We start from the raw sequence: 21,522 nt of genomic DNA on the forward strand, positions 1-21,522 counted from the left end.
ACTCAGGAAAGAGCCTGTGAGTCTGAACTCCCCTGATGTTCCCTGGCTCATAGTGTTTCTTCAGGCATTCAGTAGAAAATCAGCTTCAGATCTCGAATCTGATCTTTTCCTAGGCTAAGGATATGTGATCTAATAGTACTCTCATTGTTGACTGAGGTTTCTGTACCCTCTGGTCCTGCAGCCATTTGTGCCAAAGAAACACACAGAGGTCTATATTAATCATAAACCGGTTGGCCTAGTAGCTCAGGCTTCTTATTAATTAATTCTTACATCTTAAGTTAGCCCATTATTCTTGTCTTTGTTAGCCACGTGGCTTGGCACCTTTTTCAGTGAGGCATTCTCATCTTGCTTCCTCTGCAGCTGGGTGACGACTCCAGACTGACTTTTCCTCTTCCCAGAATTCTCCTGTTCTCGTCGCCCTGCCTCTACTTCCTGCCTGGCTACTGACCAATCAGCATTTTATTAAACAAGTACAAGAAACAAATTTTTATGGGGTAAAACCATTGTCCCACAGCACTCATGGTGCTGGACAGCAGCAGGATGCCACGGCTGCCAGGCACTGCAGTCATGAGCAGTGACTGCTAAAACTCCACTGTGCTGAGGCACTAGGCTAGGGCGTTCAGTAGAGTGGATGAGTGAGTGAATTTTAGGATGTTTTCAACAGAAATGAGTTTACTGAGACATAGGCCATCATAAGTAGGGTATAGTCAGTATCCTAAAATGCCCCTAACCTTGGAGTGCCCACTTAGCTGTTATTTTGTTAAAGTTTTAGCTGATTTATTTGTTCCCACTTGTATGGTGTTCCTGTCTTTCACCAATGCTCCTTCAAAGGTAAAACAGTTTGTGCATTTTGTGTCATTAGTATATCTGGTCACACTTAATAATTTTGTAGATTATTTGATCTTTTATCTTTTTTTTTTTTTTTGAGCTTGAAGCAGCTTTGTGTGTTTGCTTTATAAACCTTTTGTGACTTTTTGGTTTGATATAGTGTCTCAAAACCCTACCTGACTTGAAACTCACTGTGTGGAACAGGCTAGCCCAGAACTCACAGAGATCCACCTGCCTCTATTAGGATTAGAGGTATGTACCTCCATGCAGAACTCTTTTTGCTGTTTTGTTTTTGGTGTGGTTTTGGTGGTGGTGGTGTGGTTTTGTTGTTGTGGTTGTTTGTTTGTTTGTTTTAATACCCCATTAGAACAGATTGAGTGGATTTCTGATAACAAATACTCTAGACATCTCTGAACATAATTATCCTTTAAGATGTTGTCTAAACATGAGAGCCACAAAAAGACCATTGCCAGAATGTTAGTGTATTCTTACTCAAGGAAGACAGGAGAAAAATGGAGAGTTAATCTGTTCACTGAGCCTGGGCGCCATAAGATATTTCTAAGTAAAGGTAAGTTTGTTTCTTCCTAGGCTTACTGCATTAGAATTGAAGAATAAAGACATTTCTACTTTAAGAGTTTATTTTAGCATCTCTGTGGGACTTAACTATTGCTGACTAGTTGGCACCTGAAAAGGTGTCTCTGAAGAGCATAGAACTTACCCATGCCTGAAGGATTCTGTCAGTGAAACCCCTGTCCTTCTGCTCTGTTTGCTTCATAACAAACGTGCTTGTGGTTTTTTGTCGGTGTTTCCTTCCGATACCCTTCTAGTTTATTTTCTACTATCTCCATAAGGTATTTATTTGCCTCCTAAGAGATTATGCCATTGCTAGCTTACTATACCAAAGAGTTTGATGCCATTGTCCTGTGCAGTTTCTTTTCTATCCCTGAACCTTGCCTAGTAAGTGACTCACAAATAAGATGTGTGCCAATGTTTGTGCACAGCTGTTTATTACTGAGCAGCCTCTGGGGACCTGTCTTTACTCTAAGACTCTGTTTATTTGTACCTGACTAGTTCCTTCCACCCCTTTCAGTCTCCACTTGAGTCTTAGCTACATCAGAGGATCCCATCTCCTCTATAAATGCTGTGTTGATCAGTGGTAGAGTGAAGAAGAAAAGAATCCTGACCTTCTACCAGAAAGGAGGGAAGGATCTTTCCATTTGACCATGAGCCTTTCTTTCCACCTAGAAGGGATTATTAAATAACTTGTCTGCTGAAGCCCTCATGGAATTGGCCTTATGATTAGATCCTGGGATCAGCTTCTCTGTCTCTGCAACACGTGTGTTGGTTCCCTCTTGCAGGCAACTCAGTGTGGTAGTCACATCCTCTAGTTTTCATCAGGCTGTGTCTACATGGCAGGAACTAGAACTAAATATTTACAGACTTAATACGCAGTGCAGTTGAATAGCCCAAGATTTAAAAAAACATCCCATAGAAATACTCTAATCTTGGATACTATTCCACCCATGAGACCAAATGAACATACCCAGTATATTAGCTGAGATTTCCAGTGGGTCTCTTCTTGACATATTAAATGAAAGATTGATGAGATACAGAAACTTGGTATACATTTATTTTCTATTTGACTATCCTTATGTCCATTTAAATAAAACCTTAATAATGGCTTTATTAATTTCTTTGCTATTTTAGAATCGAGATGGCTAAACTCAAGACAGTCATGAAGGAACATACATGTCTTTAATCCCAGTACTCGAGCAGCTATGGCCTGTGAATCAGTAAGCATAGGCTACATAGAAGACTTTGTCTTAAAACATAAACAACAACAAAAAGCTAAACTCCAGGAAAATTAATAATCAAGAATGGTAACAAGATAGTGCCAGTGAGTCATTTTCTGCCAGGCTATAATTAACTTGACCTGATAACCCTTTAATTGAGAGTTGTGGAAATTATGGTGTAAACATCAGAAAGATGAATCCTGAAAATAGATTGTAGAGCAGATTACCTCACTTTGTCACTCAGGTTTCTTCGTACTTTGCTCCCTCTATGGGAATAGACCACACTTCTTTTTCTGTCTCAGTTTCCCCTGAGTAAGAATGCATGTAACATCCCTGCATTGTTCTTTTTGTGGCCCATTGTTTTATATGATAGTGCAAGGTCAAGGATGAGTGGAGTGTTTGTTATCAGTTATAAGAGATGCTGCTGGGTTTCTGGGTCTGGAAATGGCTTGCACACTTTGTTTCATAGTCTAAGTTGAAGGTGATTAGTCAGGTGTAAGAATCGTTGCATTGTCTCTTTGTGTTTGCATAGCTACTCTTGTAACCCTCTTCGTAAAACTGGGAAGCCGAGGTTGGTAGACAGACTCACAAAGGAACACAACAGGGATATGTTAGGACTGGTGAAGTTGTCTTCCTCCAAAGACATTATCATTATATTCTTATTGTGAGGTAAGGTGATATATTGAGTGTATTCTATGTTCTAGATGTACTAGGTTTATTAATGGGTCATCAGACATGGCAGTAAGTTAGTCATTTGTTGTATAAGCACACAACAACCTATTAGGAAGACCTTTTGTTTTTATAGGTGACATACTAAGGCATAGAGAGTGGGTAGTCAGTTTGACATCACACAGCTATCAATTTACCAGTTCCGTATTCTAACCAGATTTAAGACCAGTGTGTACACTTTTTATTTAATCTGCATTGGATCTGGATCTAGATATGAGAGCTGACATTTGTGATGGTTAACCTAGATTAATCTGAGTAACCTTGATGGGATTTAGGGTCACCATGGAAACCTCTAGGCAGATCTATTTTGGGGTTTCTAGTTGAGGTTAATTAAGGTGGAAAACCCACCCTCAATATGGGCAGTACTGTTCAGTGGGCCAGGGTGCTGGGCTGACTACAAAGGAGAGCAGCCGAGCATACAGCTGCTCCCCTGCCTTCCCTACTGTGATGGGCTGGCTGTACTGTCCGTCTGGGAGCCACACGAGTCTTTCTGTCCTTCAGTTGCTTTTGTTAGGTGTCTTATGCCAGAGTGAGAAAACTGCTAGAGCACTGCAGATAGAATGGCGGCTTGAAGAAAGACTGTTTAAAGCAGTAGACTGTAGAGGTGGAACTTGAGTGATATCTGTAGGAAGAGGGCGGGTAAGACGAGACTAAGCACAGTAGTAGCCAGGGACAGGAAGACTCAGCATGTAAGAGGTGTTCTACAAGAGTGCTTTTTGGTGTAGATACCATATGTACCTTGGGGTTTAACAAGCAGAGCTGAAGACTGTCAGAGCAGCCAAGGGTGTGAGCTCAGAAGACTGAGTTCAGTAGGAAGGCTTGGGCAGTACTTCCATATTGTCCTATTTGAACCTTCTTGCCAGAATACACTCAGAATGCAAATAAGCAGGTTAAGAAAACCTTGTTTCTGACCTCTGGTGAAATCTGCTTGACATCATGCAGAATGATTTTGTGTTGCAGCTTGGAAAAGGCATAATGGGTAAGGGCATGGGGTTTTGAGTCAGAGTACAGGGTTCAAATCTCAGCTCTGCTGCATTCTTTCTAGGTGTCTTTGGACAATTACTTAGCCTTTTTCAAAATGACAGTAATACTAATTATCTTGTTCTATTTCTGTAAAAATTAAATGAGTGCATCCTTAATAGATTTCATCTGCTATATGCTCCATATTAGTAGGCACTACCAATACTACCTGTGACAGCCTCAGACACCACCTATGAGCAAGTTTTCATTATCTGACACCTTTCAGTGAGACAGGGTCTCTCTATAGCACTGGCTGTCTGGGAACTTGCTCTGTGGACCAGGCTGGCCTTGAACCTAAGCAGCACCTGACTCTCCCTCCCTAGTGCTGGGATTATTAAAGGTGTGCACCTCCACACCTGGTCCTATCTTACCCATATTTGTTTGGTTCATTTGCTGTAACAGAATGCAGTAAATTACTTTTTAAGCTTATTCATATTTGTGTTTTCCTCATGGTATAACATGGTTGCCAAAAAGAAAATTAAAATCAAGCTCCCTTGGTTAATTTAAGTGATTATTTTGGCACCTATGTATGCTTGAGCTAGAATTATAAGCTTTTATAACAGACTTGGCGTCTGTCCTCATATCCCATTAAATTTATTCTCATCTAACTTCTAATGCAAGAGAATTCGCTTAAATCATAATGTTTAATTCTCGAGGTTTGCAAAGACCTTGGAGTTGTCATAGACAGCGAGTGCAGTAGATAGTGCCATTTAAAATACTGGAGAGATGGCTTAGTGGTTAAGAGCACTAAGGACCGCGAGTTCAATTCCCAGCACCCACATGGCAGCTTACAACTATCTGTAACTCCAGTTCCAGAGGCTCCGACTCTTTCACACAGACATACATGCAGGCAACACTAAATGCACATAAAATAAGCAATGAAAAGATTTAAAATACATCATTAAAACGACTTAATGATGTATTTAAGATTAATTTATCTTCCTAGAAATTTCATTTGTGTAGTTATAGTCTGAACATCTGATACAGGCAGAAAAATTGTAACAGTAATTAGAGAATCCTAACTGAGAGTTTCTAAGGATCATTTAGTTCAACTCCTTTGTGTAACTGAGAAAACAAGGCCAAGAGAGCCAAGCCAAAGTGGCTGAGTACAGCTAGCAGAGGTAGGGACTGACATGGATGCTTGTCTCCGAACCCTCCTGGTCCAGCGTATGTCTGCTCAATAGGGTGACTAGAACAAAGGCAGGTGTGCGGTCAAGACCGACTGATGGGCCCTTTCCTAGCATGTTAAGCCAGCTTTTCATTCTCTCTAAAAAGGAAAACATGGTCTGTTTTGGTAGAAGAAGATGACAATTCATTAGTTTTCATTTTTTATATGCACTTTAAGGTTAATTAGGAACCTTTTAAAACTGGGCCTTCTGAAGCTTTAATGTATGCATAAGTTGGTTGAACAATTTTAATTAAAACTTGAAATTAATTACTTTCAACATTATAAGATTAATGAAACCTAGTCATGGTATCTCCAGGTTGTTGATGCTCAGTAAATATGGTTTAAAAAGCAGGACAGGATTTGGGTGGTGTTTAGAACCTCACATGCCTTGTCAAAAATAATAGCAGTAGGCATAGTAGCACACTGTTCTAATCCCAGCACTCATGAAAGTCACTGAGGCAGAGGATTGTGAGTTCAAGGCCAACCTGAACCTACAAAGTAAGACCTTACTTTTTTAAAAGATAAAAATAGCACACTCATTTATAATTTTAATTAATTGTGTGTGTGTGCATACACTACATGTAGAGGACAGAGAACAACTTGCGGAGATCCAATTTTTACTTCTGCCATCTGGGCGGGGATTGAATTCAGACTGTTAGGCTTGGCAGCAACTGCATTTACCTAGTGGACCATTGGAGCATAAGTTAATGTTTCTCCTCTTTCTAAAATATAGCAGGTTTGTAGCCTTGATTGGAGGTAGTAGCTCTCAGTTGTTTTTGTTTGTTTGTTTGTTTGTTGTTTGTTTGTTTGTTTGTTTGGGTATATTGTTGTTGTTGTTCTAATGCACCAGGGGCTACTCATTTCAGCATCTTCAGGAACACTGTCACTGTGGTGGGACAGGTGGATATGAGTGCTGGAGGGATGCAGGGTGGTATGAGTGAGTGCTGGAGGGATGCAGGATGCTTAGCCTGTGTGGGAAGAGCCTGTAGCAGTCAGTGACTTCATCAGAACCTCCCAAGAAGGACTGTGACAAAATTATTAATTGCTCAAAAAGAAAAATAATTCAAGATTAATAGAAGTAATTATAAATACTACCTTTATGCCTTGGTTTGCTGCATCAAGTGTGCTTTTTTAGGATCCAGAGAAGGTAATTGTGAGATTGCTGCAGTTGAATGGTATTCTCAAAGCATACCTAGGAGTCATGATTTGTGTTATCTTGTGTTCACTGTACCTAATAACATATGCATTGGGTTTGTAAATCCTTAATCCAGGATAAATCTGTGCCACATGAGCTTCTGTAGCTGGTTGAAAGAGTTACTGGTATATTGATAGGAAGCGCCATGACATAACTGCCTCTTCTTTCTGCTGTAGCCTTAATACAGATACTGGCAGCTGCTGCGGCTGAACGTGATGTGGTTTATTTCACCTTTGGGGATGCAGAATTGATGAGAGACATTTACAACATGCACACTTTCCTTACTGAGAGGAAACTGAATGTTGGTGAGTAGGAGATAGTCTTGACACTTAATATCTAGATGGATGTGTATGGTCCAGGAGGGACACTTGCTAAGTCTGGTGGATCATAGTAAGAAAGGCTTGCCTGGAGCTGGGGAAGTGACAGAGCACTTAAGCAGGCAGGTTCTGCAGAGCTTTGGTTTTGTTTCCTGGAAGAGTTTCAGTCATGATATTGACTTAAGTTTGTCATCTTAGAGTGTGGTCTCTAGCCAGACATGGTGGTATGTGCCTAGAATCCCAGCCAGTTGAAAGGATCATTAGTTCCAGGCCAATCTGGAATAATAGGACAATAGTGAGCCCTGTAACCTAAAAAATATATATAAAAAATTAGAAAACTAGAATCGATGTCCATTTTTACTTTTATTTATAGAGAAATCTAAAAGGGAGTATGAACGTATAGAGTGCATGCATAAAAACACATACTCAAGGAAGGGATGGAGGAGGGGGAAGATAAATTCAAACCTGACAGTCCTCAAGTCCTCAGTCAGTCACATTTATGAGAATGCAGTGTGCTCATCAATATGTTGCTCCTCTGGGAGCTGGGCGTGTAACTGGGGTTGCAGTGAACTCTATAGACAATACGTGGACAACGGATCGTGGACAGCCTGTAATCATAGCCTAAGCTCCTTAGAGTGTTTTTTAAATGTTAAAGTTTATGTCCAGGAAAGCCTTCTAGGCATTAGAAATTCATACTATATTTTTAGAAGCCAAATCTAAGCTTATACTATTTAAGCTAAGTTAAAATAGCAGTCTGTTTATTTGTGTGTTTGTTTGATTGATTGTTTTTGTTTTTGAAGTTTTCCCGTCAATATAACTTAATATGCAAATTGTTCTGGCCTTTCACTCTAGGAAAAGTGTTTAAGTTGTTACTACGATACTACAATGAAGAATGCAGAAACTGTTCAACTCCTGGACCAGACACGAAGCTTTATCCTTTCATATACCATGCTGTTGAGTCAAGTGCAGAGACCACTGAGCAACCAGGACAAAAGACAGGGACCTGAGGAACCAAGTAAATAGGACCTTCCTCTCACCTCTCAGAGACTTCATGCTTGAATTGTGGGATGTAATGTATAAACTGACTTAAGCTGGTATAAATGTGTATATAATCCACATTTGTAATCAAGGATACAACCCCTTCTCTCTATGCAGTTGTCATTTGTACATCTGAGCCCCTTTCAACTTAATGACATGGGCTTAGATGTTTTCTTCCATTATCTTCTCCTTCCGTCTTTATTCTTTGACTTTTTTTTATTTTGCCAATCAGATTTCTTGTGAAATCCCATGAAAGGTTGCACTCGACTTTGAGGTCACTTCCTTGTCTGCATCTTCCCCAGGTTGCTTTGGTGGCTAGCAGATGCCATTGCACCTGGAGGAAGTTCAAACCCAGGACTCAAGTGGAGACTGCTACAGATTTCCTGGGAGCCTTGCATTGTCTACATTTTGAATTTTGAAAATTAAGAGTTGATGTTTTTCTTATGTTACTTAATGCCAGGATCTTAGGCTAAATCTATTTTTTATTTAAGACAGACTAATTTCCAGTTACTCTTTTGAAACATTATCCCTATAGCAATGGTTTGTTCGTCCTTTTCCCCAGCTTCATTTTTTTTTTTTTTCCCCAGCTTCATTTTTATTGGCACTATTTTAGAAGCTAATCAAGAGGAAAGAAGCTGTAGAATCAAAGTCTTCCTCATACAGTGTAAAGAAAACAGGTTCAGGAGAGTCACGGGTTTTTTGTTTGTTTTTCTTTTGCAATTAGGATCAATGTTTGCTCTGTGGCACTTACGGCTTATTCATGTAACCAAAGGTTGGGGACTGGAGACTTCATGCTGATTGTACATATTGAAGTTTCTTTGGCAGTAAAGCTTAGAGTTAATACGTTTTCATTAATAAATCATTTGTCAGAAAAATCTCATATCACCTATATTTTACTTATCCATATAAACATGTACTTCTTAATTGTGTCTGTGAGAGCACACAAGATCCAACAGCTGAGGTGGGGGGACAACTGAATTTGGGCTTTATCAGAGCTCTGTTTAAAATGTGTGATTCACATTTGTATTTATAAAACCACCAACGAGGTAAATGGTAATTGATGTTTTTGAGGTTAATTTAGAAACCAAAGCCAATCTCGTGTTAACTGGTTACAATTTAATGACAAAAACACTTTTCCAGACTTCCTAAGTAGTCTTAAACTGTTGTGGTTGTGGTTTGCAGTCTGACTTTCGGACTGGCCCAGTTGAAGTCAATCCTGTTTCTAAGAAGCTCTTGTTCCATGCTCTAAACTCCTTTGCCGTCACTGGTAGGAAAATGGGGCCTGGGCCAGTGTCTCAGCTCTGTCCTTTTGTATAGAGACTGGGAGGATGATGAGCTTTGGCACATGAAGGCCACCACTTGTCATTGATGAAGCTCTTTACAGATCCCAAATGTGGAGGATTCTGGCCTTATCCTCACTGATACTAAATAAAATCTCTTTCCCTTCCAACTATTCTGTGCTTTCCTGAGGACTTATGGATATATTTCATTTCCTTCTTTTTCTATTCTCACACCTTTCCCTCTTAGGCAGTCAGACGATAAGGAAACTGTAGATCAGGCTGCACCCACCCAGCCTAATACCCCAGAGTGCAGAAGCTGAGACCCAGCTGTTAGTGCTGTGCAGGGTTAGCATAGCACTCTATAGCTGCCTCCTGTGGGGATGCAGGGCGTGGCCATCTATAGCTGCCTTTTGTGGGGTGCCAGGAATTAAGCCTGACGAGTGTGTATCAGTGTATGTGACGTCGGCGTGTCCTGACGAGTGTGTATCAGTGTATGTGATGTCGGCGTGTCCTGACGAGTGTATATCAGTGTATGTGATGTCGGCGTGTCCTGACGAGTGTGTATCAGTGTATGTGACGTCGGCGTGTCCTGACGAGTGTATATCAGTGTATGTGACGTCGGCGTGTCCTGACGAGTGTATATCAGTGCATGTGACGTCGGCGTGTCCTGACGAGTGTATATCAGTGTATGTGACGTCGGCGTGTCCTGACGAGTGTGTATCAGTGTATGTGACGTCGGCGTGTCCTGACGAGTGTGTATCAGTGTATGTGACGTCGGCGTGTCCTGACGAGTGTGTATCAGTGCATGTGACGTCGGCGTGTCCTGACGAGTGTGTATCAGTGTATGTGACGTCGGCGTGTCCTGACGAGTGTGTATCAGTGCATGTGACGTCGGCGTGTCCTGACGAGTGTGTATCAGTGCATGTGACGTCGGCGTGTCCTGACGAGTGTGTATCAGTGTATGTGACGTCGGCGTGTCCTGACGAGTGTGTATCAGTGCATGTGATGTCGGCGTGTCCTGACGAGTGTGTATCAGTGTATGTGACGTCGGCGTGTCCTGACGAGTGTGTATCAGTGCATGTGATGTCGGCGTGTCCTGACGAGTGTGTATCAGTGTATGTGACGTCGGCGTGTCCTGACGAGTGTGTATCAGTGCATGTGATGTCGGCGTGTCCTGACGAGTGTGTATCAGTGTATGTGACGTCGGCGTGTCCTGACGAGTGTGTATCAGTGCATGTGACGTCGGCGTGTCCTGACGAGTGTGTATCAGTGCATGTGATGTCGGCGTGTCCTGACGAGTGTGTATCAGTGCATGTGACGTCGGCGTGTCCTGACGAGTGTGTATCAGTGCATGTGACGTCGGCGTGTCCTGACGAGTGTGTATCAGTGCATGTGACGTCGGCGTGTCCTGACGAGTGTGTATCAGTGTATGTGACGTCGGCGTGTCCTGACGAGTGTGTATCAGTGTATGTGACGTCAGCGTGTCCTGATGAGCACAGGTTAATGAAGCTGAGCAGACTGAGAAGGTATCATGCGGAGAACACTATTACTCTATCCTTGAAGAGCCTCTGCTAAAGGGGGAGGGGTGTAATTATCATCCTTATCTATTGTGTTTAATGGCACCTTCTTATTCTCTTTTATGTAGCATTTATTGTTTTATTTCATATTGTTGACTCTTCTCTCCTTAATTTAATTGACCAAGTTTGGAAATCTTAAATTTTTAGTAAAGCTCATTTTTAATTTCTAACCCACTTAAGAAAGCAATGTGCAGTAACAGGTAGGGCAATAAATCGAGAGAATTAAGTTAATAGTTTAAACTTGTCTCTGAGTCTCTTACCTCATTGAACTAGCAAATAAACTAGTAACCTGCCAGGAACTAAGCATAAAGCCGGCAGTCTAGTGTCTAGCATCTGCCAGTTGCTCTACACAGTGCAGCCCATTCCTCTAGTGCGCTAGCAGTTGTGATGCCAGCTCTACCTTTAGGAGTTCATTATGAAAGGGTAAAGGACCCCACCCCCATCTCCAACCAGGGCCAGAAAAAAGGCCCAAGGCTTCAAGAAATATGCCACCCATAGAATTCCAGAAAGCAGCCCATCTCACCTCATGCCCTGAAACTTGGAGGTCACAAAAACAGGCAGACTCTCACCCACCCTGCAATTAAAACTAAAAATAAAAACCACTTTCTTGGGTCTAACAAAGCTATGCCCTGCCCTTCCCTAAGCACTACAAAAACCCTTCTCAGCTGTACATGATGTGTTCTCATGGACCCTAAAGTACCAAGACACAGGATTTGGATTCATCAGCATCTTAAGCCAATCAGAGTTTGCTCTTGTCATTTTGAGGTTAAACTGAGTCTCTTTTTTCATTTTCCCCCACTGACATCTTTCTTACAAAGAGGACCTGCCCCTGCACCCTCCAGATGCAACCAGGTCAGTCTCCCAACAAAGGTCCTTGGTGTTTCATTCTATGCCTACCCACACACCTAAGGCTCCTTTTAGAAAGTGGGTTCGGTGTGCCCCATTTCAGTCAGGGCATATTACATGACTTCAGACATGTGATTTTTCACTTGTGCCATCATGGTTATGCCCCTAAAGTTTTGGATTTGGGACCAATTCAGATATGGAGTTCTCAAATGAAGGATGCTGAAACTAAATAGTTACTTACACTTGCTGGCTACAGTTACATCTGTAACTTGAAAAGGAAATGTAACTAAGCCCTGTGTTTACAGTAGCAGACAGATATTTATCTCTCATATGTAATGGTCTAGAAACCAAACATCGAGTCCCACTCCAAAATATACTTAAAAAGTTGGTCAGTGGTAGAACTGAGAGTTTCTTGAAACTTTAACTAAAAGTGAGGTCTGTGTAGATTCTTACCTGCTTCCTTCTCATTTCTCTAGTATCTGTAACTTTACTCTTGTGACTTCCTGATACAAAGAAAGGCCTGGTCTAGTGTATCATTTTAAAGAGAAAGCTAAAAAAGCCTGAACTCTAAAGCCTGTAGACACCACCCACCACTGTGTGTGTGTGTGTGTGTGTGTGTGTGTGTGTACTGGAAGGGGGAATGACACGGAGAGACACAAGTCCAGTTGTTGCTGAAATAGGAGCTCACAATAATCCGTGCACTTTGGAGGGAAGAAACATTTCAGTGTGAGACTCAATAGACAAAACTGCTCAAAGCCATTTCCCATCATGGTCTACTGCCTATTAGCAAAGTGTCTGAGTTCCTGTTCCCTAGATGTCACAAGAATCTTTGGAGCCAAAGGTGGCAGATTTCCCAAACTGGTCAGAGGATATTTTTATCTAATGACTGTTTCTATTTTATTTTATTTATGTTTGTTTTACATGCATGATTAATGTGTTGTGAAGATTCTAAATTTGGGGAACAGGGGAGGTCTACTTAGGAGTTTTTATAAGGGCAGAGTAAGAAATTCCAGCCCCCGTTTGCCATGGCCTTCTTTTCCCTCCAGTAATTATTCACTGTTTGAGATTTTGTGGACATGTATCATTTAACACATGACAAGCATTCTAAGTACATTTGTTTTTCTTCCATGTTAGGCTTTTGAAGTTACATTGCCTAGCGTTTAATCCCTTGTAATTTTCATACCTATAAGAGAGCTTGAGTCAGGGACCGTGGCCTGGGCCATCCACAAATTCATAGGTACTAAGAGCTTTCTTGGGGCCAGCTGTTGTATATTCTGCTCAGGAGAAGAAAAGACGAGTGGCTGTGTCTCTATCCAGCTCTAAGTTGAGGCAGAGTGAGGCTAAATGACCTGGCGCCCACAAATGACGTTTTATTTTCACTGCCTTATTCCAGTTGAACCCGTTGAATCTCTTTGCTATCAGTTTGAAAACTAAATAGGAGCCCAGCTGTCCATTCAGCAGAGCTCTGTTTTGAAGAGTTGTGTAGCAAATGATCTCAGACATCACGTGAGGCCGGCTGTCTGGATGCCTTCAGAGGAAGCCGCTCTGAGGACAGAGGGGTACTGAGGATGACAGAACGCACGTGACCTGAAGGGGGGGAAGGTGTCTGCTGGGAGTGGAAGGGACAGTGGGGCACAGGGAGCTGTACAACAATAGTTCCGTTTTTAAAAATGCCCTAATGCACCCTACTACTTTGTGTACTAATTAAGTAATTAGTTTTTAAAAGTAATTTTCTACTGGGAATGCTCGTTTCCCAAGAGTGGGTCCAAACCCCTGGGTAAAGGTTAAGCTTCTTTTGCTTTAGCTGGATTTACATCATCTCAGTTGATCTAAACAGTAGAAATTTCATCATTAAAAGGTGAAAATTAACAGATGAAGTTCATGTAATAGCACAGTATTCAAATTGTGGGGGCCTGGGGGTAGAAGGTACTAGGGGGTCACCCTAGCTGAAGAGCTAGGCCAGCATGACAGTGTCTTCTGTTAGGGTTTGTAAGAACACACTATAAGCTAGGATGTAAAATTTCAGTGTGCCAATCAAAGCATGTTTTCTAGAACTGACAGCCTCAGAGCTGTACTCTGGCTCTTGTCTGGAGCATGTGTGAAGACAGAATTCATTCCCGTGAACCAGTCATCCTTTTTCCTCCATATTCCAGCATCTCTAACGTCAGGATATTTTTAAAAGTTCACAGTACTTTTTCTTAATGATACATAAGATTAAGGGAGTCTTTTATAGTTTATAATCCAGGGAATCTTATTTTTGAGGAACTGTGGTAATCTTAGTGGCAACCATATATCAGTCACTTAAGTTCTTGGTATTATAAGTGTAACTGAGCAATGGAGCCCCTGTTAGCAAGGTTATGCTCTAGAAAGAATGCAGATGCTCACTAGTCTCATAAAGTTCTGCCTGTTACTGGGTAGTTAGGAAATTGTGTTTTTTAAAAGAATGTTACACGTACATTAAGAACTACAAAATGAACTTCAGTATATCACCCCTCTTTATTAAATTAATTTTCAACAATTAATTTGTACCTTTTTACCTTCATTATGTTCCAACCCATTACCTACCTCTGAATTATGAAGTTCACCCAAGACATTTCATCTGTAACCAGTATATCTTAAAAAGATGCACCCACACTGAAATAATAGGGAAGGACTTCTAATTCAAAAAGGATAGCATTAGTAGTGGACATACTTTCCAGTGTCCCTGTTAAGTACAAATAAAGCCATTGTCATTATAGTAAAACAACAACAACACAACTGGATGACTGAGAAATAGCAGAAGGAAAAGAGCAGACTAGCTAGGGGCCTGGGAATCAACAACACAGAGGTTCCTGTGGGTTTTCTTACTGCTTCGGAAATGTCATACTCTTACTGGAGAAGCCAACTACTTGGAAATGCTGAATGCAGAAGGAAATGAGGGGGAGGGAATCCGAAATGCATAACTAATAGAGTTAAACTTCTGAAAACTAAAGGAAAAAAAAAAACCTTGAAAATAACGAGCAAGGAAGGACACATTCTAAGACAAACAGTTCAATTGATTGGATTTCTTATCAAAATTCATGAAGCCTGGAAGTAAATGCTACATTCTGTGTGGTTGCCAAAAAAAAAAAAAATCAGCAAAAACATAATTCAGGGATAGATGTCATCATGACAGTGTGAGATGTGGGAAGCCAAGGGAGCATTGAACTGACTGATAAACCTAGCTTATCCAAGAGCTTAACTGAAGCTCTCAGAAAAGATGGAGTGGTTTTCAAAAACAGATATTAGGAGATCAGAAAGGAAGGATAGAAAGTTGAAGTGTGGGTGAGTATGGTAAGCCACAGTAAACACAAGATTCCCAAGTGTTTATTGAAAAAGTGGTTTTATTGTGTGTAGAAATATTGAGGGTCAGAAGCGTGAAGAGAGATAGTTTCTATATCACACAAACAGGTAAAATGCAATGCTGGGACACAGTGACAAGCTGTGGGTGGCATATGGTGGCATACATACAGCAACCACCAGAAGAGATATGCTTGCAACTGCTAGCTGTCTATGACTGGGATTCTGAAGAGTGCTGCATTAACCTATAAGAAGGCAGAAAAGCCAGGTGGTGGTGGTGCACACTTTGAATAAGCATCTCAGAAAATGAAGCAAAGAAAAAAAAGTTGAGTGTTCAAAATGATTAATAGAACTAATAAGCCTTTAATCCAGCTAAGGAATAAAAGTAAATTTATGTTAGTATCAGAAATGGAAAAGGGGTATCACTGCCTATCCTAAGACATAACAGATAATAATTGAACATTCTAAACTTAGTGCTCACAAATTTGATACACTAAAAGAAACAGACCAATCATTTTAAAAAGAAAACCATCTGCCACAATTGCAGAAAGAATCTAAATGGGCCTACCTTTAAAAAATCAGTAGCTAATTGCCTTCCAAACAGAAAGCTCCCACCTACATGGTTCCTAATGGATCCTATAAAATGGAGCACTCGGCAATCATCTACAGTCTGTGTCCTAGGATAAAGCCAAGGGAATGCACCCGGCTCATGCTATGAGGGCAACATCACCCTCAAGGACAAAAGCCAGGCAAAGCCCTTTAAAGAGAACAGACTGCAGACCAGTGTTTTTTGACTTAGATGCATTTTGAAGAGAGTGTTAGCTGCTTGAATCTAGCAGCATAGTTTGAGATGGACATCATTACCAAATGGAATTCATCCCAGATATGTAAGGCTGAGGTGACTTTTTTTTAATTCATAAATCAATTCATCATACTAGCAGGCTAAATAAAATAGGAGTTGGGCATATAAGCTCCTGGGACAGACTTGTCTGCCATATGCGAGGTCCTGGGTTTCGTCCCTAGCACTGCCAGGGACGATCACATCAATAGGTGAAGAAAAGGCATTCTATAAGATCGAGTTTCTGTTCTCAGTTCAAAACCTCTGGGAAACTAGGACTAGGAAGGGAACTTCCTACCTATATACAAAAAGTGTTAAATTGTGTTCGGTGGGAGGGGCCAAAAACCTTTCTGCTACAATCAGAAGACAGGTATGCCCCATTTCAATACTAGAAGGTCTAGCTACTGCATGAGAATAAGGAAAATAAGATAAAACTACTTTAAAGTCTAAGAGGGCTGGAGAGATGGCTCAGTGAAAAGTACTTGCTGCTCTTGCAGGGGATGCAGAGCCCTGTCCTGACCTCTTCAAGCATCAAGCACACATACGATGCACATGCAAGCAAAACACTCATACACATCTAAGTTAAAATTAAAAAATAATAATAGCATGTTAACGGGCTGGTAAGATGACTCAGTGAACTAAAGCATACTAAATTTAACCCCTAGAACCCGTACAGCAGAGGAAGAGAACCTAGCACCACAAGCTGCCCTCTGAATTCTCCGTGCTACAGCATGTGCACCTGTAAATAATCAAATGTTATGAAAATAGTACATTTTGCAAACTCTGAAAACAAAATCTGTAACTAATAAGCAGTTGCATAATGCAATGCTATTATGCACACACACACACACAAATCACTCATATACCAACAATGTACAGGTATAATTTAAAATTAGAACATTATGTTAGTGTCTTTAAAAACGAAGCAGATAAAAGTCTAACAAATTATTAAGATTGCTATGAGAAACTGTTCACAGTCAAAGTGTTATCAAAGGAGAGCTATTACCAGTCGTGGAGGCGCACTGGGGAGACAGAGGCATGTGGATCTCTGTGAGTTTGAGGCCAGTCTAGTCCACAGAGTGAATTCTAGAACAGATAATACAGAGAAACCCTGTCTCAGGGTCATGGGTGGCAGGGGAGCACTATTGAGTTATGCCATGCTCATGAATAGCATGACTCAACATTGTTGAAATACCATTTTTCCTAATTTGACCTATAGATTAAACAGAGGCAAAGAGCATTTCATCTCAACACCCTTATTCATTAGGTATGATGCTATCCTTACAGTATAAATGTCCTTCACTAGGTAAATAACAAACGAATTGTAATACATCTACAGACTAGAATGTTATTCACGGGAGAAAAAAATTATCAATATACTAAAAGCCATGAAAGAATCTAAGTGGAAGAAGCAAGTCTGAGAAGGCTTATACTGTGTGTTTCAAATTATATGACTTCTAGAAATGGTAAAATATAGTGATGATAAATTGGATAGATGATTTATAATTGATAGCTATACATTAGAGGTTTAGGGTAGAGAGAGGCACAGAGTAAGGCTAAAAAGCTGATAGTGGGATTTTCAACTGATGAGACCATGAGTCTATGTAAGTTTATAATAATAGATTCATGGCGTAAGCTTTTGTTGAATCCTAATGTATTAAGACTGGCTTGTTAGAAATGTGCCACACTAAAACATGAAGTCAATAATAGAAGGGAAACAGGGCAGAGGGTAGGGTAGAGGGAGAAACAGACTCCTGGGTATGGCAGCGTCCGTCTTTCTTGTTCTTGGGGCCTTCCTCTCTGCTTCTAAGATCTGTGTCGGCCCAGCTTCTCGGCAGCTTGTTTGGCTTCGTTTCCATCCTTTCTGCTCAGTGTACATTAGCTTTCCTGACCCTGCCACTTCCCTAACTCATCAGCACCAGAATATCCCCTTCCTGGAACTCTGGACATTTTAGATATCACTCTGACCTCTATTCCTCTTAGTCACTTGTTTTAAACGTATACTAAGGAAGCTTAGTTCTTTCCATTTCACACATAGCTGTACACAGCCATGCACAGCCGTGTGGTACCCCAGAGCCCTGCCAATCCATACTTTCCATCCATAGAAAGGGACCACCATGCAAGTCCTGCATCCTAGTCAAAGAGGGCCTTAAAAGGCAGCATCTGCATGTACTACCAATAATGAGCCTGGCGGGAGGGGGCAGCATCTAGCAGGTACTAATATTAAAGGCCTCCTTTTTCTCACCAGTTTTCCTTCCCCTTTTTCTCTTTATTTTTGCCCCTGTACACACTGTACTTTCATCCCGATGGCAAATACTTCACTTTTAAGTTCATACACACTGCTCCAAGTTCACACTCCCAATGACTGATGTATCACCGAGACAGCTGCATTTTGCCTGTTATGCTACATGCCCAGGTCACTGACATGGCCAGTTTTGAAGAAGAGAATTTTCTCGCTAGGTGGCTCCAAGCCCAGATAGGAGAATATGTTGAAATTCATCTCCCTCCAGAGGGAGTTTAGGGATTCTCATGAGCCAAGGAGTGGAAAAGGTGAGTGGGGAGCAGGAAGTAGTCCAGGGTTCCTGCATGTGCAAGCTGTCCTCACCATCATCATCCTCGCTCCTCGGAGGTATTAGTCTGCCACATAAATGGGCGGTGTAAAAAGTCAGCCAAAGCAAGTAACCAAGAGCAGGTGAAGCCGTGAAGTTTTGAGGACTCTTCTGTGGTGCGGGAGAATTGTCTGTATTCTGTCAATCATATTTTAATAAAATGCTGATTGGCCAGGCAGGAAGTATAGGTGGGTCAACCAGACAGGAAGTAGAGGCGGGGCAATGAGAATAGAATAAGGCTACAGAGGAGGAAAGTCGCTCCGCCACTCCTGCGCAGACCACTAAAGAGGCAGCATGTAACTTGCCCAGCTGAGAAAGGTACGGAGCCATTATGGCTAACATAGATCAGAATAATGGGTTAAGATAAGTCATAAGAACTAATAAGTAGCCTGACCAAATGGGCCAATCAGTTTATAACCTTATGGAGTCCTGTGTGTGATTTTCTTTGTTGCTTGCCGGCTGTTGGGGTACCAGGAGGGACAGAAACCCCAACAAGCCGGCCCTCATGTTACACTTCTGGGCTTCCTCGGTCTCACAAGGATGTCAGATGCTGGCCGTCTCTGAGTTACCCATGCTGGACTGAATGGCTGAATTTTCCTGACACATGCACCCGCTTAAGGAATCAATAATGTTCCCAGGCAGTGGTGATGCACTCCTTTAATCCCAGCACTTGGGAGGCAGGACAGGCAGATCTCTATGAGCAGCAGGTGGATCTCTGTGAGTCTGAGGCCAGCCTGGTCCGCAGAGTGAGTTCCGGGACAGCCAGGGCTGTTCCACAGAGAAACTTTAGCATGACTGATAAAAGCCCAGAGACGGATATTGGATTTCAGCCTGAAGATTAGAAAAGCAAAAACAGCCAGTCACTGGCTCTTACCTCTATCTCAGTCCAAAATGGTGATCATGCCTCCAGGAATTTCAGAATGAGACTATGTGTGGGAGCTGTCTCCTCCCATTTTATACTCCTCTCTAGGGCATGCACCACTACTGCCTGGTTTCTATGGCAACTAGTGTGGCTACTGGGATTAAAGGTGTGTGTCACCACTGCCTGGTCTGTAAAGCTGACCAGTGCGGCTGTTTTACTCTCTGATCTTCGGGCAAGCTTTATTTATTAAAATACAATTGAAATGTCTCTATAAGAAACAAACACTGTCTCAAAAAAACTAAAAAGAAAAAAATCAAGGTTATTATAAGGTTATAATAGCAGAATAGGACTAGTGTCTTCTGCCATTCCTAAAAGTTTGCCCGAAGATCAGAGAGAAGGGTCAAACAGTCGCTACTTTGCCTCCAAGGAAAATGACTGCCTTGTCATACTGCTGCACTGGGGTCACGTGATGCGTGCTGTCCTCGCCTGTATGTCCTCTTCTTGCTTCAACAGTGACCAACTTTTAGTCTCTGATTCTGGCTCTGACCAAGAGCTAACAACACCGCTTTTCTGGATGCGTTTGATTGACAGTTGGTGAGTCTGCAGATGCTAGCCTGGGATGCAGAGAGCAGCCTGGGCTCTGTAGCGTGATAACCCTCATCATTGGAGGTGACGTGTGTAAGCATTCGATGTGATGGAGCTGATAACCCTCTGAGATGTTAAGAAGCTTGCAGAAATCCTAACTCTTTCCTTTTTTGTTATGAAAGATTTTTTAAAAATTTTGTGTGCATGTGTGTACGCACTCTTAGAGGGCGACAAACCCCCGGGAGCTGGAGTTCCAGGCAGTTGTGAGTCATCTGATGTGGGTCCTGGGAGTCAAACCCGAGTCCTCTGCAAGAACAGCAAACACTGAGCCCACTCAGCCGTCTTTCCAAACTCCCTACCTCTCTTTAGATAGGGAACCACCTGACCTGCTGGGACCCCACAAGCAGAGAGCAGCTAAGCTAGGATCGGAAGCCAGCCCTGGTTTTGGAAAGATTTTTCAACTTCAAGTTTAAAGACTAGATCCTCCCAGTAAGTTTCTGATGTCGTTGGCGTTCGGATCCTGCACATGCGAGGCAAGTATTCTACCACTGGTTTCCACTCCAGCCTGAAGTCGTTGGCTCATTTTTATCGATCCAATGGCATCGTTACTACTTTCTCCAAAGTCCCACCGTTCCTCTTTCTTGTTTCTTTTAGCTTACATTCTGTCTATTTTAGATCCAGAAGGTAGGTGGAGTTCTTGCTTCTCAAGCACCAAGCCCTACACTTGCCGTCAACCCTGACATCCACTTGACCTTTACTTGCCTGTCTCTGTTGTGCAGATCCTTAGACTCCTAATAGCAGGCACCAGGTCCTGAGCAGAGTGCCTGTCACGCAGTCTTAGTGGAGTCAGAATCAGCCGGTCACGACAAGGAGAGCCTTTGACATCTGAGTGGCCTCCACATTTGCATCCAGACTGCTTTGGCAGCCACTGCAGACTTAGCGCATCCCTTTGAACGCTATTGGACTGTGACCCAGAGGTGTCTCTCTTAGGCCTGTTCTTCCTCTGTGTCTCTCCCTTGATGACTCATACATGTCATAAATCGTTGCTGGTGTTCAGAGTCAGTGACACGACACTGGTTTCAGAAATGGAAAAGAAAACCATAATTCATCAAAATGAAAGCCACTGTGCATCTGCCGCCCCCTCATAGCGGCAGCGACCAGATCCTAATGACTGAAAACAGTGGCTTGTAGGACATTTATACACCTTCATCCCACTCCACAGGCACAGCAGGGCTTGTTCACCCCATGATTTACGCACAAGGGGATGACCAGAGCGACTCGGTGACAGATCTGGCTTCTCTTCTGTGATAAAGTAGTGTGGCATTTATTGATGGTGGATATCTAGCAGTGTGGAGGTAACAAGCACAGTATAGTCTCACTACAGAGGGGACAGCTTTATGTGGTGGGGTGTCATGTGACCACCAGCCTCTTTCATCTCTTTGTGAGACAAATAAGGAAATCCAGGGATTTCCTGCTTTCTGGATAATATATGGCTAACTCCATGGCAAGGCTAGAATTT

General features: G+C 42.0%; 1 protein-coding gene across 3 annotated transcripts in view; it reads left to right on the top strand.

Annotated features, from left to right (window-relative positions):
* Nucleotides 1-8,963, top strand: part of Parg (poly(ADP-ribose) glycohydrolase) — a 98,820-nt gene extending 89,857 nt beyond the window's left edge. For all 3 annotated transcript variants that reach the window (XM_048421409.3, XM_048421411.3, XM_048421410.3), the window contains 2 exons: nt 6,910-7,038; nt 7,903-8,963. In XM_048421409.3, coding sequence (XP_048277366.1) covers nt 6,910-7,038; nt 7,903-8,057 — 284 coding nt within the window. In that variant the 3' untranslated portion in view covers nt 8,058-8,963. The remainder of the gene's footprint in view (nt 1-6,909; nt 7,039-7,902) is intronic.
* Nucleotides 8,964-21,522: the final 12,559 nt, after the last annotated feature.

The sequence above is a fragment of the Myodes glareolus genome, chromosome 5, assembly GCF_982192425.1.
Source record: "Myodes glareolus chromosome 5, mMyoGla1.1, whole genome shotgun sequence".
Taxonomy (NCBI): domain Eukaryota; kingdom Metazoa; phylum Chordata; class Mammalia; order Rodentia; family Cricetidae; genus Myodes; species Myodes glareolus.